Source organism: Nycticebus coucang, chromosome 10 (assembly GCF_027406575.1).
Source record: "Nycticebus coucang isolate mNycCou1 chromosome 10, mNycCou1.pri, whole genome shotgun sequence".
NCBI lineage: Eukaryota > Metazoa > Chordata > Mammalia > Primates > Lorisidae > Nycticebus > Nycticebus coucang.
Genome location: NC_069789.1, coordinates 115352330 through 115366402, shown reverse-complemented (window position 1 = coordinate 115366402; position 14073 = coordinate 115352330). Strand labels below are relative to the sequence as shown.

Below are 14073 nucleotides of genomic sequence, written 5' to 3'. Positions count from 1 at the left end.
CACTGGCAGGTGAGACACTGAGAATGGGATCTGGTGTTGCTGACAAAAAGTAGTGATGACAAGGAGGTAGGGGTCCCAGGTTGCACCTGCTCAGTGTCTTCCAACTTCAGGGCACCTGGGTGCTGTCAGTCCCATCACCCAGAACTGAGGCCTAGCAAGAGGCAGAAGTGTTCAGGGTCACTGGGGCAGGCAGGTTTCCTGGGCTTCACGGATGGCTGCAGAGCCCTTTTACAGCTGCCCCATCCTGCCTTCACACAGAGAGAGCCCAAGGAAAAGAGATATTCTTTTTTTTTTTTTTTTATTTTTGGCCGGGGCTGGGCTTGAACCCGCCACCTCCGGCATATGGGACCGGCGCCCTACCCGTTGAGCCACAGGCGCCACCCGGAAAAGAGATATTCTTAATCTGTTCACAGATGAGACAGGGGCTCAGGCGCCCTTCAAAGAGTTGGCAAACTGGGTGTCACATCAGACTTTTGTTTTTTTTTTTTTAGAGACAGAGTCTCACTTTATCGCCTTCAGTAGAGTGCCATGGTGTCACAGCTCATACAACTTCCAACTCCTGGGCTTTGGCGATTCTGTTGCCTCAGCCTCCCGAGTAGCTGGGACTACAGGCGCCCACTGGAATGCCCAGCTATTTTTTTGTTGCAGTTTGGCCGGGGCCAGGTTTGAACCTGCCACCCTCCGTATATGGGGCCAGTGCCCTATCCACTGAGCCACAGGCGCCACCCAATCACATCGGACTTCTAACAGGTCTCTAGGTTTCCCAGTCTTGTGACCTTTGTACCTCAGGATATGTTGGTCTTAAAATAGGGGTGAACTGCCACCTTTCTGTCAGGTCCCTGGGAAGAATAAGGAGGTAATGAGAGTCTGCTGCTCCCCGCAGTGCTGGATGCTTTTGCACTGGCCACCTGAGTTGTTGCTAGCTGCACGGATTTATACACTGATAACCCCCAGGCAGGACTAATAGCCAGTGTCGGTCAATGCTGGCCTGGGGACACCCAACACCAGACTCACACAAGTGGTCACCGGAACTAGTTTATTGGTTGAGGTGGAGAGTTAGGGGCCTGCACCTATGAGGACCAGACCAAGTACTCAGGCATCCCCAAGGACCTGGAAATCCATGTCCTCAACCAGGTCCTGGAGGCAGGCCTTGTACTGGTCAGGGGTGAGGGAGAGTGGCTGGCTGTTGGAAATGTGCAGGTCCACGGTGTTCTCTAGTGAGGAGGCCCCCCCTGACCGGGCCATGTCTAGCAGAGCTCTGAGGCATGTGGGAACAACCTGCAGGAGGAGAAAACACATCAGGAAAAACACCCAACCATTGTCTGTCTGTGGGAGGGGGCAGGGGCTGAGACTATAACTCCCAGCAACCCCTGCTGTCATCTAGGATGAACCATAGGACAAGGTCTGCTGGGAGTTGAAATTTTCCCTATATTCACAAACAAGGGAAGCCAGAGAGCTGTTCCTAGGACTGAGGAAGCTGGAAGGGTTCTAGAAGTCAGGGTTAAGCAGTTTGTGATCTGGACTTTTGGGAGCTGCAGTTCCTCACAGAAGCTGTGAGGACTTACAGTCCACCAACTTCAACACAGTTTTATAGTTCAAAGCAGACTTTGGGGGTAGGGCCATGGGAAGGTCATCCAGAAGCTCCTGGAGGTAAGGAAGTGCTAATTACAGAGACACTTCAGGGGCTTCTGGGAGTTGTAGTTTTAGGAAGCTACTTTTCTTTGTAAGACCACTGATCAGCCCCAGGGACCCAGGACTACAGGTACCTTGACCATAACAAGCCTCTTGGTCCATGGCTGGTCCTGAGGCCACCGTTCCCCAATGCAGAACCAGAGGGTATAGCGTGGTGAGTGTCCGCCTCCTTCAATGAAGGTAATCAGATCTGGGGGCCCAGGAACCTAGTCAGAAATGTGAAAGAGACCCTCTACCCATCCCTCCCCCCAAACCTAATAGCTTCACCACCTCTCCTTACCTAAAGCCCTCTGCACAACAACCAGGAGACTGGGGAATGTCCCTGCGGTTCTGTTGTGTTTCTCCTCTTTCTAGTTAAGTGCTGGAAGAACACCCCTACCCCTTACCCTCAGCATTCAGCATGGGACAGGCCCAGACAGGGGAGTCTATCCCCTCAGGATGCTCAGTCATAGAGTCAGGAATAGAAGGTGGCTGGTATCAACTGCTCTTCAGCACTCTAAGGCTGTGCTGTCCAGTATGTAGCCATTAGCCATATGTGGATATTTCAATTTAAATTGTAACTAAAGTGAATAAAATAGAAGACTCACTTTCTTGGTTGCTCTTACCTCATTTGAGTGCTCAAAAACCCCTTGTGGCTAGTGGCTTTTGTACTGGACAATACAAATATATTTCCATCACTGTAATGTTTATTGGACAGCAAAACTGTAAGGGACTTTTCTTTCTTGCTAGCTTATCTATCCACCCTAATTAACCATAAGGACAGTGATAATGGTAGCTAATTCCCTGAGCACTTTCTCTGAACTGGCCTGTGTGCTTCATACCGGCTCTGGGAGTGGGTAGAAAGAGAAGACTGTCTTAGACTTGACAGGCTCAAAGCAGTCAAGTCTGTTGCTCTGGAGATGAGGGTCTGAATTCAGTCTCAAACTAAGACTCTGAGTCCAGAGTTGTTTTTTTTTGTGTGTGTGACAGCCTCTGTGGTCCTGGGTAGTGTGCCATGGTGTCACAGCTAACAGCAATCTCAAACTCCTGGGCTCAAGCAGTTCTCTTGCCTCAGCCTCCCGAGTAGTTGGGACAGTCGCCCACCACCACGCCCAGCTAGTTTTAGTAGTGACAGGGTCTCACTCTTGCTCAGGCTGGTCTTGAACTCCTGAGCTCAAGCAATCCACTTGCCTTAGCCTCCCAGAGTGCTGGAATTACAGGTGTGAGCCACCATGCCTGGCTCCAGTCCCGAGCCCAGAGTTCTTTTTTTTTTTTTTTTTTTGAGACAGAGTGTCACTCAGTTGCTCTGGGGTTGAGTGCCATGGTGTCATCATAGCTCAGAGCAACCTCAAACTCCTAGGCTCAAGTGATTCTCTTCCCTCAGCCTCCCAATTAGCTGGGACTACAGGCAACTGCCACAATGCCCGCCTTTTTTTTTTTTTTTTTAAGAGACAGGGGTCTCACTCTTGCTCCGGCTGGTCTTGAACCCCTGAGCTCAGGCTATCCACCCGCCTCAGCCTTCCAGAGTGCTAGGATCACAGGCATGAGCCATCACACCCAGCCCAGCCCAGAGTTCTTTCCACTCAGCAGAACAAAGCCCCCGCCTCACTCACCTGCCATGAATGGCCCCAGGTCGAACACACCTCCTTCCTTGTCCTTAGGCACCTCACCAGCAGGCCCATGCCCGCTGTTGGGGAGCAGCTCCTCACCCATGGCCCAGTATGTGTGGCATTGCCCCAGTCGCTGGGCCCAAAGTCGCTGCCCGACCCTCCACAGAGCCAGTCCCCCACCTAGGCGGCTCAGCACATGCCTCACGTAGCCCATCACTCCCCTATCTGTCAGGGATGTCCCAGGGTCTGGCAGTGTTACTGACTGCCCAGGAAACATCCTATCTGCTGCTTCGGACCCCACCAGCCGTAGGCCCCCTGGGCATAGGATGGTCTGCTGGAAGACTTGGCGGCCCCGGTAGAAGGCTGTCACCTCGAACTCCCATTCTGAGCAGTAGCAGCAGCAGGAGCAGTGGTGTGAAGGAGGAGAGGGAGAGAGAGAAAGAGCGGTGTGAAGGGGGAAGAGTGTGAGGAGGGTTGGGACCACTATTCTAGCCTCAGCCCCTTCCCAGCCACAGTTGACACTCACGTTCCTCTGGCACCAGCAGTCGCTTCAGTGGGTTTTCAGGAAGCGCCAGGTATGGGCAGGGAGCGGAATTGTCCGAGTTGGGGCTCAGTAAGAGCTGAGAGTGGGGCTCAGTGTCCACATCCAGGCCTGGGGGCCTTCCATCTGTGAGTGGGGCCAAGACCATGCTATCCAGTAACTCTAGAATGTCTTCCTGATGGAGAAGAAAAAAAGAGCTGGACGTTTCAACAGCCTTTTCTAGTGACTTCATGTAGACCAGGTTTTATGTACAGCAATGTGGAGGTGCATAGATGTGGTTAGACCTGAGCTTGCCCTCAAGGGTCTTCCAGTCTGGGGGCAAAGCCAGCCACTGGCACTAACAGCAAAATATATGGTATAATGAATGCTGGCTGCTGCCATGGCATGGGAGTAGCTAATTCCATCCCAACAGTCTGGCTCTTTGCAAGACCTGGGCAGGGCAGGCTGAGCAGTATTTCAGAGGGACACTTCCCTGCCACAGACATCAGCAAGATTGAGAGAGGGAGGTTTTGAGTTTTTGAGTTTTTGAGATGCTGAAGGCACCCTGCAAACTGAGGAAGGCTTTGAAATCCTGAAAGGTATAATAGGGCCTTAAATGCCCAATGAAAACTCTTGAGTTTTTTCTGAGATGGCTCAGAGTCATGGGCAGAGGAGGGACAGGGTGAGCTTTAGGTCTGGTAGAGGACAGACTGGAGGCCAGGGTGATAGTTGAGAAGGAAAGGAAGAGGCCTGAACAGGCCCCTGGGGATGGGTTGAGGTTTGGGCACAGTCCCACCTGGGTATCAAAGGTACTGCCTCCACCACTGGTGTCTGACAAAGTGTTGGACTGGGAAGAGTTTCCACCTCCTGCTAAGAAAAGTGGTGAGTGGGGTAAGGATGTTGGTAATCCTGAGATCCCAGTGCTCCAAGAGAAGCCCTGTTCTGGCACACCTGAGGTCACAAACTCGTAGATTTTATGTGGGTCATGAGGGTCCTTGCTCCGGTCGTCTGCTAACCGTACCACCCCTTCCTTCCGGTTCAGGGCAGCCCGGAAATTCCTCTTCCAGGTTGTCAGGTCGGGCTTATCCTTCCCCGGAGTGTAGGCACCGCTTGCCTCAGCCCAGGCCTGGGGTAACGGTGATGTCAGGATAATGGGAAAAGATGACTTAGATTCCATCCTTAGGGGCCTAACCTTGCCTCCTCAACTAACACTACTCTGTCTCCCTGGCAAGTTCTAACTCCCAAGTTTCCATCCGCAAATTTCCCTGCCACCCTTTTTTACCCCTCACCTCCACTCCAGGTCCTACTTCGCACCATCAGCCCCCGGACACCCTCTGTATTAACCCCACAGCCTCAGTCTTGTTTACCGTGACTGGTGTATTATAATTTGGTAGGTAGTAACCCCAGATTTGGGGCTCTGAGTCTTGCCTCTAATGTTCCAAGAACCACCCCCAGAATCCTACATCCATAAGCCTCTCCCTGAGAGAGTTCCCTGCCCCTAGGGTCCATTTCCTTGGCGCCAGTTTGCAGGTTCTATTCCCAGAAGCAGGCTTCTCCTAACCCGCCTGTGCCCCACCATTAGTCCACCAATCCTGCAAGTCCCCGCCCCTCCCGTTCTAACTCCACCCACCAATGTTAGCACCACCCTGCTCCTCCCGTGCTAATCCCGCCTCCTTGGCCCCACCCCTTCAGAGTCCATCCAGCCGGGTGCGCTGCCCTCGGTTTCCCGCGCTCTAGGGCGCACGCACCTGGAATATGCCGAAATCCTGCTGCTGGGCATCCTGCCGCAAGCCGTGCTTCCAAGGAATGCGGAAGCGTGTGTGGCTCTCGTTCACCCAGGCCACGCCCTCCAGCTGCCCCTGGTCCAGCTGTGACACCAGCCAGGGCAGGATCCGCGGCTTTGGGGTTCCCATGGTCCCACCTGCGCGCACAGGGCAATTCCTGGGCACAGGCAGCCTCCCGAGACCTCCTGGCCTAGGGTTTCCACATCCAGACCTCCCTCTCACGAGCCACGGCGCACGTCTTTCACCCGTCTTTTCCTAGGCTACAAATAGGAAAGCGCCTCTCCTCCCAGTCGTCCAGAGTCTTCCTAGTCAGCACGGACTCCCTCCCATAAACACTATAGACAGTTCCCCTTTGTCTTCAGCGCAGATCCTTTACTTTTTCCCCACATCAACTAAAACAGGTAGCGCCACTTTCAAGGTAGAGCCTTTTCTCCCTAGTTATTTCAATGCAGACACTAATCACGCATAAACTCCTACCTCCTGCACTTATCCAAGTGTAGACTCCCTTCTACCGTTCTCCCAGAGAAGATCCCTCTACCTGTTTCTAGCGTGGAACCAAATCCACAACCCCCCCCCCCACACACACACAAACAGCCAGCCTCCTCCCTCCTCCAGGGCACCTCCCAACTTTTTACAGTGAACGACTTCCCATTTGCAGAGTCCACCTTTCCCTCTCCTAGGTCCTCTCAGTTTAGACGCTTCCTCTCTTTCTCCGTTTCTACAGTTTTTCTATAGCCGCTTCCAGGGTCGGCCATTGTAGCTCCCTCCTGCCTCCCTTTCCCAAGAGTACACAGCCTCCCTTTCCATTAGCAGCGCAGACCCATCCTTGCTCCCGTTCCGCACTTCCGTACGCCACTATCTCCCCGGCTCTTCCGTGTTACCTATGGCGGACAGTTGGGGCGCCCAGGGTGCAGGGGCTCAACCCTGTCTTTGCGATCGGATAGTTCTCAAACTCGAAGCTGGGAACCCCCCTTCCCGACGGCCGGACTTTAGAGAGCGTTATTTTCGATTTCTTGAAATACAAGCAACTTTATCATCCTTTGGGTGACAACCCCAGAACTAAAGGGGCCGTCCGGTGAGCCAGGACCCGCCCCCTCCCTATTGCCCTTTTTGGGCTTTCCGGACACCGGCATGCTGGGAACGTCATATGCAAATTAGATGGGCATCCTGCGCTCGGTCCCCTCTACGTTGGGGCAGTTACGAACCCGTGCCTAGTGCGCAGGCGCGGGAAAGTTGAACTAATAAAAGTTTGAACAAATTCGGTGGAGGAGGTGGTGGCGGCGGGGCCCCAGATCAGGTGAGCTGGGTGTTGGCTAAAACTGGGAAGAGGAGGAAAGAGGATGGGCCCAAGAATCAGGATGAGGCACCCCGGTACCGATTCCCCGACATCCAAGTGTTCAGGGTCCCCAGGAATCCAGCCTCAGATAGTTGGAACTACACCTCCCAGAAGCCTGAGCGGCGAACAAGCACGGACCTAGGGGAATATTTGCCATGAAGTTTGCTGGGATTGGTAGTTCCCATTGCTCTAATGGCTTTAGAAGTTTGGCATATGTCTCCTTAAGAATCCAGGAATCCTCAGGACCCTCTTCTTAGGGGATCCAAGGGTCTGGGACTCTAGTTTCCTTCTATCTCAGACTGAGAAGTCCGAGACCTCAGCTCCCTCCTCCTTTAGACCCCTGAATCCGGGCCCCCATCCCCCTCTTTTCCTAGGAATCAAGGGGTCTTGTTTCTCATCCCTTTTCTCTCTGGGGACTCGAGAGTCTGGGTCCCCAGACCAGAGCTCTTCAAAGGATCCAGTAGTCCAGGCCCTCAGCACGTTCCCTTCTTCAGATTCACAAGTTCTGGCCCCCAATCTTCCACTTGTTACTGAACCCTAGAGTCCACCCTCTAGCCCCCTCTCTCACAGGTGCCTCCATGGCAGGCTCGGAAGAGCTGGGGCTCCGAGAAGACACGTTGAGGGTCCTAGCTGCCTTTCTTAGGCGGGGTGAGGCTGCCGGATCCCCTGTTACAACCCCACCCAGGTAAGAGGAGTTGCCTTTCTCCCTTGTGGAAAGTCTTTAGAGTGGGTTCCTCTCTATCTTGCTCTTGGTCTTAGCCTTTCTCTTTTCTTTATATCTGGCTCTATTCTCTGTCCCTGGGGATGGAGAGAGAGAAGTCCTCAGCCGAGGGGTGCGGAGTGGGGGAGGAACTTTTTGCAGGGGGTTATCTCTGGTATCACTCTCTGAGGTTCTCCTCCCCAGGAACCCTGTCCAAGAGGAACCAACAGACTTCCTGAGTCGCCTTCGAAGATGTCTTCCCTGCCCCCTGGGACGAGGAGCAGTTCCCCCTGAGTCCCCTCGGCCCTGCTCCCTGCCCCTCCGTCCCTGCTATGGTTCAGAGCCTGGTAAGAGATTCCCTTAGATCATTCATGAAACGGGCAGGGCATAGGATAAGGTGCTAGTTTAAGATCACTCAGCTAAGAGGTAGCTGTGTGGGGTCTTCAGCACCAACCCTGACCTGTTCTCTCCCCGCTGCTACTCTCAAATTAGATTTCTGTCAATTCTGTGAGTTGCCTTTCAGAAGGCATTTGATCCCTTTCTATCTAGTTATTTTTTTCCTTCCATAAATGTGTCCCTGCCTATAGAATTTTTGTAGCCATGATAACCCCTAATAGAAAGGCAGGAGACCTGCTTTTCTTTTTTTTTTTTTTTTTTGTAGAGACAGAGTGTCACTTTATGCCCCTCGGGTAGAGTGCCATGGCATCACGCAGCTCACAGCAACCTCCAACTCCTGGGCTTAAGCGATTCTCTTGCCTCAGCCTCCCAAGTAGCTGGAGGCTATTTTTTGGTTGCAGTTCAGCTGGGGCCGGGTTTGAACCCGCCACCCTCGGTATATGGGGCTGGCACCTTACCGACTGAGCCACAGGCGCCCCCCGAGACCTGCTTTTCAATCACAACTCCTTGGCTGTTTTGGTTGTATGACCCTGAGGAAAATCCTCTGTTTCTACTTGTCTAGTTTTTAGAAGCAGACTAGGAATTGTAGATGGTCTTGGACTTGATCAAGAGTGACCAAGAGGCTTCTTCTTATATGTGAACCTGGATAGACTAGTAATGGTTGCTGGGACTGTTAGCTTGAAAGGGAGTTCATAGTTGGGGAAAGGAATGCTGTGATCAATTGCTGATGCCTGCAATGGTGAGGGATAGAGTGGTAATAGAAGGAATGCCTTATGCTTGCCTTCCTTGGATGAGATAGTATTCAAGGTCCAGTTTTGGGATATGATAAAGGGGAAAGAGGAGGGGTTTTGGGGTTTTTTTGTTGTTGTTATTTTGTTTGTTTGTTTTACCAACTTTGCTTGCTTCACAATCATTACTGCCTATCAAGGTGGTTGGGAGAGAGAGAGAATCCATAAGTCCCTGATGTCTTGGAAGACCCATCGTTAACTCTTTTTACCCCAGGCCCAGCCACTCCAGACTTCTATACCCTGGTAGCCCAGAGGCTAGAACAACTGGTCCAAGAGCAACTGAGATCTCCACCTAGCCCAGGTGAGGTGCAGAGGAGCCCTGGAGAAGGATAGGGGTAAGATAGTAGTTAGGGTTCTGCCCCCAGCCAAATTCTCTTATGCCTCCAGAGTTACATGGTCCCCCACCCACGGAGAAGGAAGCCCTGTTGCGGAGGCTGGTGGCTTTGTTGGAGGAGGAGGCAGAAGTCATCAACCAGAAGGTGATGAGCATCTGTTCTACCCTTTGTAGGGTTCAGAAGTTGTGGGATGGTGGACCACTGGGATCATAAGCTGGATCCGGGACAAGTGCTGTACTTTATATTTGTGGTTTTTATTGATTGTTAGAGGGTGTGGCCTAAATGCAGGGGTGTGGCCATCAAAAACATGGTCTAGGAGATACTGGGCCAAATTGGGGAAAGTGAAGGTGGCTGTGGGAGAGTGTCTAAGATTTCCTTGATCACTGTAGGCCATGACTTAGAATGTAGGGGAAATGGACTTCCAGAGAAGACATGTCTCATGACCTTGTCCTGGCACCTGGTTGGCTCGGCATCCTCAGCCAAGTACATGGTCCTATGATATTGTATAGTAGAGGGCAAGGTTGTTGTAGATCCTAGTCTGGCCCTAGGGTCTCCGACTGGGGATACCTAGTGGAGGCTTGACTAGAAGATAAGCTTTCTAGAACTCAAAATAGAGCTTGTCCCTGAGTGGCTGTTGGGGGTTTCGCAGGGGTGTGGCCTAGAGGCTCAGGTTCTAGGCTACCATTCTGGAAGAAGTTGGCAGCAAGCATAGTCAGGTTTATGATTGGCTGATGTGATGGATGGGGTGTGGCTTAGAGGTTTAGAGTTTAGAACTGGGGAGCCACGCCTCCGAGCTTCCTATTGGCCCGTGGCAAGGGCGTGACTGATGGGTACTTTGCCTCTTCCCTGCCCCACCCCACAGCTGGCCTCCGACCCCGCCCTGCGCAGCAGACTGGTGCGCCTGTCCACTGGCTCTTTCTCTCGCCTAGTGGAACTGTTCTCCAGCCGTGAGGACAGTTCTCACCCAAGACGCATATGCCCTGGGCCGCCGCCACCTTCCCCAGAGCCTCTGGCCCGCCTGGCTCTGGCCATGGAGCTGAGCCGGCGTGTAGCTGGTCTGGGGGGCAACCTGGCAGGACTCAGTGTGGAACACGTGCACAGCTTCGCGCCTTGGATCCAGGCCCACGGGGGCTGGGTGAGCCTAAGAAACCTTTCCGGTTCTCACTTTACGCAAACTTAATGTGATGGAGGGGGGCCTGGGGCTTCTTAGGTTTCTTTTCAGACCTTATGTGTTCTCCCATCTCTACTGTGCGTTCGTGCTGTGTCAAGCACCTAGTGTACACCAGGCACTGCAAACGCTATGCCTGGCTTAAACCACTGGTAAACACTAATAGCTGGGAGTCTTGAGATGAGTGATTGTCCCTCCCTGGGCCTAAGTTTCCTCTTTGGTAGAGTAGGGAAAGTGGTAGTACTACCTCAAAGGGCTGCTGTGATGATTAAAGTGGGATCACAAAAAAAAAAAAAAAATAGTGGGATCATCGGCAGGCACGGTAGCTCACGCCTGTAATCCTAGCACTTGGGGAGGTCAAGGTGGGTGGATTGCTTGAGCTCATGAGTTTGAGACCAGCCTGAGCAAAAGCGAGACCCCGTCTCTACTAAAAATAGAAAAACTGAAGGAAGAGGATCGCTTGAGCCCAAGTTGGAGATTGCTGTATGATGCCACGGTACTCTACCCAGGTCAACAGCTTGAGACTCTGTCTCAAAATAAAATTAAATAAAAATAAATAATTAATAAATAAATAAAGTGGGATCATCCTGGTAAGTACTTGGTGCACTGCCCGGCATACTGTGGGCATTTGTTTCAGTGATAATATGGTTACTGTCTGCCCCTCCAATGATTCCTGTCATGATGCCCTTCCCCAGGTAACCCCCTGCTTCACTTCCTTTGCTCCTTCTGCTGTGGTATCATCCTCCGTGAGGCCTTCCCTGCTCCCCCTTTAGAATCGAAGCCACCTCCATACCCTCCCACCCACTCCCCTTCCCCCTTTTTCTGCTTTACTTTTCCTTCTGCTGCACTCTGCACCTTCTAACAGATGGTAGAATTGACTTGTTTTCTTACTTATTTTTGTTTGTTGGCTTCCCCTGACTCTTAATGTATCAGCTTTAGAAAACCAAGGAGTCTTACTTTCTTTTTACTCACTACTTTATTTGTACTACTGTTCTCAGAGTTAGATTGGGCACCAGCACTCTGACTGGCTTGACTACTGTCCTCCTCTCCCTGAGCACCAGTTTTCCCTCTAGTTCAATAGGCACTGTTTCACTTACCTGCCTCCTGAGTCTCTGTGAGATGCAGTGAGAGAACGCATGCCAGGCCCTCGGAATGTGACCATGGCTTCACTGGTAGGAGCTGGCCAGGTGTGTTTGAAGAGGGTAGTAGGGCTGCAGCTAGAAAGGCTAGAGGGAAAGGAGAAGTGGCCATGTTATGCAGGGCCTTTTGGTTATTGTGAGAACTTGGACTTCGTCTCTGAGTCAGCCAAGGTCTCTGAGCAGCAGAGACTTGAACTGACAAGAACCTCCTGGCAGCCCTGTCGGGAGGTGACTATATGGGGCGAGGGTGGAAATAGGGTATGCAGGGAAGAGATGACAGTAAATCAGACTAATGGGGGGTTAGTGGAGGATTCTGGATTTAATTTCTAGGTACAGCTGACATATTTCATTAGTGAGCCAGTTGTGAGGACAGAGAAAAGGATGTTGGCCTAAGCAGCTGCAGGGCTGCATCTAAAATCCCGGAGATAGGGAAGAAGGAGGGCTAGGGAGTGGGGTTAACATGGGGGTAGCAAGTTTGAGGACGTCAGAGATGATTGGAACTGGAGGATGATTCCAGTTAATGGGTAAATGCCAGCTGGGTGCCGTGGCTCATGCCTATAATCCTAGCACTTTGGGAGGCTAAGTCAGGAGGATGGCTCGAGGCTTCGAATTCAAGACCAGCTGGGACAATAGTCAGGTGTGGCACACACTTGTATTCCCAGCCACCTGGAAGGCTGAGGCAGGAAGATAACTTGAACCCAGGAGTTAGAGGTTGCAGTGAGAGCTATGATGACGCCACTGTAGTCTAGCATAGGTAACAGAGTAAAACTCTACTTCAGAAAAAAAAAAAGAAAGAAAAAGAAATGCCTTTCAGACCTCAAATCAAATGTTGAGGGGACTGGTAGATGTAAGTTCAGGGAAGAAAGTTATTAATCTCTAAAATTGTTATTTTTTTATAGGAGTGATAACAGGTCAGCTTGGGTGAGTACTCTGGAGGGCTATGTCCTCTGTGAGGATTTCAAGGGAATGATCCCATTTAAACCCCACAACAACTTCATGGGGTTCTTTCATCCTCATCTTCTAGAGGCTGAGAGGGAAAATATTGGAATCAGAATTTGGACACAAGGCCGAGCGAGGTAGCTCATGCCTGTAGTCCCAGCACCTGGGAGGTCGAGGCGAGTGAATTGCCTGAGCTCACGAGTTTGAGACTAGCCCGAGCAAGAGCAAGACTCTGACTCTAAAAAATAACTGGGCATTGTGGCAGGTGCCTGAGTCCCAGCTACTTGGGAGTCTGAGGCAAGAGAATTGCTTGAGCCCGAGAGTTTGAGGTTGCTTGAGCCCAAGAGTTTGAGGTAAGTTAAGATGCCATGGCATTCTATGAAGGGTGACCAAGTGAGACTTTTGTCTTTTTTTTTTTTTTTTTCTGAGACAGAGTCTCAAGCTGTTACCCTGGGTAGAGTGCTATAGCATCACAGCTCACAGCAACCTCCAACTCCTGGGTTTAAGCAATTCTCTTGCCTCAGCCTCCCAAGTAGCTGGAACTACAGGTGCCCGCCACAATGCCCAGCTATCTTTTTTTGTTGTTGCAGTTGTCATTGTTTTAGCTGGCCTGGGCCAGGTTTGAACCCAACAGCCTCTGTGTATGAGGCCAGTGCCCTACCCACTGAGCTATGGGTGCTGCCCTGAGACTCTGTCTTAAAAAAAAAAAAAGTGGATACAAAGCCATGGGTCTTAATCATTAAAATCACAAGACTCTGTTCTCCCTCTCTGAGTCTTTGTTCTCCTATTCTCAACTCCGTCCACCCTCTTCTAGTGCTGTGAACCCCCACCCCTCTGTCTTTCTCCCTTCCCTAGTTCTCTTTCATCCCCTAGTCCCTGTCCCCCTCCATCTAGGTCTGACCCCTTCTGTAGGTTTCAGTACCCCTCCCCTTTCTAGTTTCTTGCCATCCTCTGTCTCTGATGTGACTGGGCTGATGTGACTGGGCTGTCGTCCACACTGTTAAGTGGACGACACCTTTCCTGCTCACTGAGCTCTGCCATTTTCCCCCTCCAGGAGGGCATCTTGGCTATTTCACCTGTGGACTTGAACTTACCCTTAGACTGAGATCTTCATTAGAAGCTGCTCAAGATTGGACCTCATGTCCATGCCCTCTTCATGTGCTTTTCAAAGCCTTCCTGTTCCACTCAGGGATGTGGGGTGGTGGCTGCCCTACCTGTTTTTGCCAAAAAGTTGTTTCAAACTTTTCATATTAAAAGCTTTTGAAAATATTTGTTGTTTGTTCCTTCATTCAAGAACTTAAGTTCTAGCTTTGTGCAGTGGCAGTATCATAGCCAATGAGGTTTATCCGAGGCATGATTATTGCTAATTGAAAACTTAAAAAAAAAGAACTTAAGTTCTAAGTAGAGGAGATTTGGTTCAGAGATATATGTGGTTTATAAATTGAAGAAAAAATGTGTTCACTCATTCTAGAGATATTTATTTGGTTGGAATACCTATAAGAGCCTGCCACCTGGATATACAAGATATTTGAATACATCTGTATATACCATTCCAGCGAATTACTTTTTTTCTTTTACACGATTTGATTATTTCCGCTAATCTTGCATTGATGGTTATGGAGTCTTTCTGGCTAGTTCCAGAATAAAGTTACAGTCTTCCTTCACGGACATCTAGGACACCACTCCC

At 51.1% G+C, this 14073-nt stretch overlaps 2 protein-coding genes and 1 pseudogene across 6 annotated transcripts; 2 read left to right on the top strand and 1 right to left on the bottom strand.

Annotated features, from left to right (window-relative positions):
- Positions 1-1022: 1022 nt before the first annotated feature.
- Positions 1023-6664, bottom strand: IRF3 (interferon regulatory factor 3). 3 transcript variants are annotated; one of them, XM_053606577.1, is made up of 8 exons: positions 6467-6664; positions 5550-5722; positions 4753-4927; positions 4598-4671; positions 3808-3997; positions 3285-3665; positions 1767-1882; positions 1023-1278 (listed from the first exon to the last, which is right to left on the bottom strand). In XM_053606577.1, exons 2-8 carry the CDS (start codon positions 5712-5714, stop codon positions 1093-1095), a joined length of 1287 nt encoding a protein of 428 aa, XP_053462552.1. In that variant the 5' UTR covers positions 5715-5722; positions 6467-6664; the 3' UTR covers positions 1023-1092. The 3 variants fall into 3 exon arrangements, with proteins under 3 accessions (XP_053462552.1, XP_053462553.1, XP_053462554.1); XM_053606578.1 differs by having other exon boundaries at positions 4598-4668; positions 6467-6663; XM_053606579.1 differs by lacking the exon at positions 3285-3665 and having other exon boundaries at positions 4598-4668.
- A 102-nt stretch (positions 6665-6766) lies between these two features.
- On the top strand, positions 6767-13652 carry BCL2L12 (BCL2 like 12). 3 transcript variants are annotated; one of them, XM_053606609.1, is made up of 7 exons: positions 6767-6882; positions 7477-7606; positions 7826-7968; positions 9020-9106; positions 9193-9284; positions 10003-10275; positions 13441-13652. In XM_053606609.1, the coding sequence occupies exons 2-7, from the start codon at positions 7500-7502 to the stop codon at positions 13489-13491; spliced, it is 753 nt and encodes a 250-aa protein (XP_053462584.1). In that variant the 5' UTR covers positions 6767-6882; positions 7477-7499; the 3' UTR covers positions 13492-13652. The 3 variants fall into 3 exon arrangements, with proteins under 3 accessions (XP_053462584.1, XP_053462583.1, XP_053462585.1); XM_053606608.1 differs by having other exon boundaries at positions 6770-6882; positions 7492-7606; XM_053606610.1 differs by having other exon boundaries at positions 6801-6882; positions 7492-7606; positions 10746-13652.
- A 40-nt stretch (positions 13653-13692) lies between these two features.
- On the top strand, positions 13693-13851 carry LOC128597768 (uncharacterized; annotated as a pseudogene).
- Positions 13852-14073: the final 222 nt, after the last annotated feature.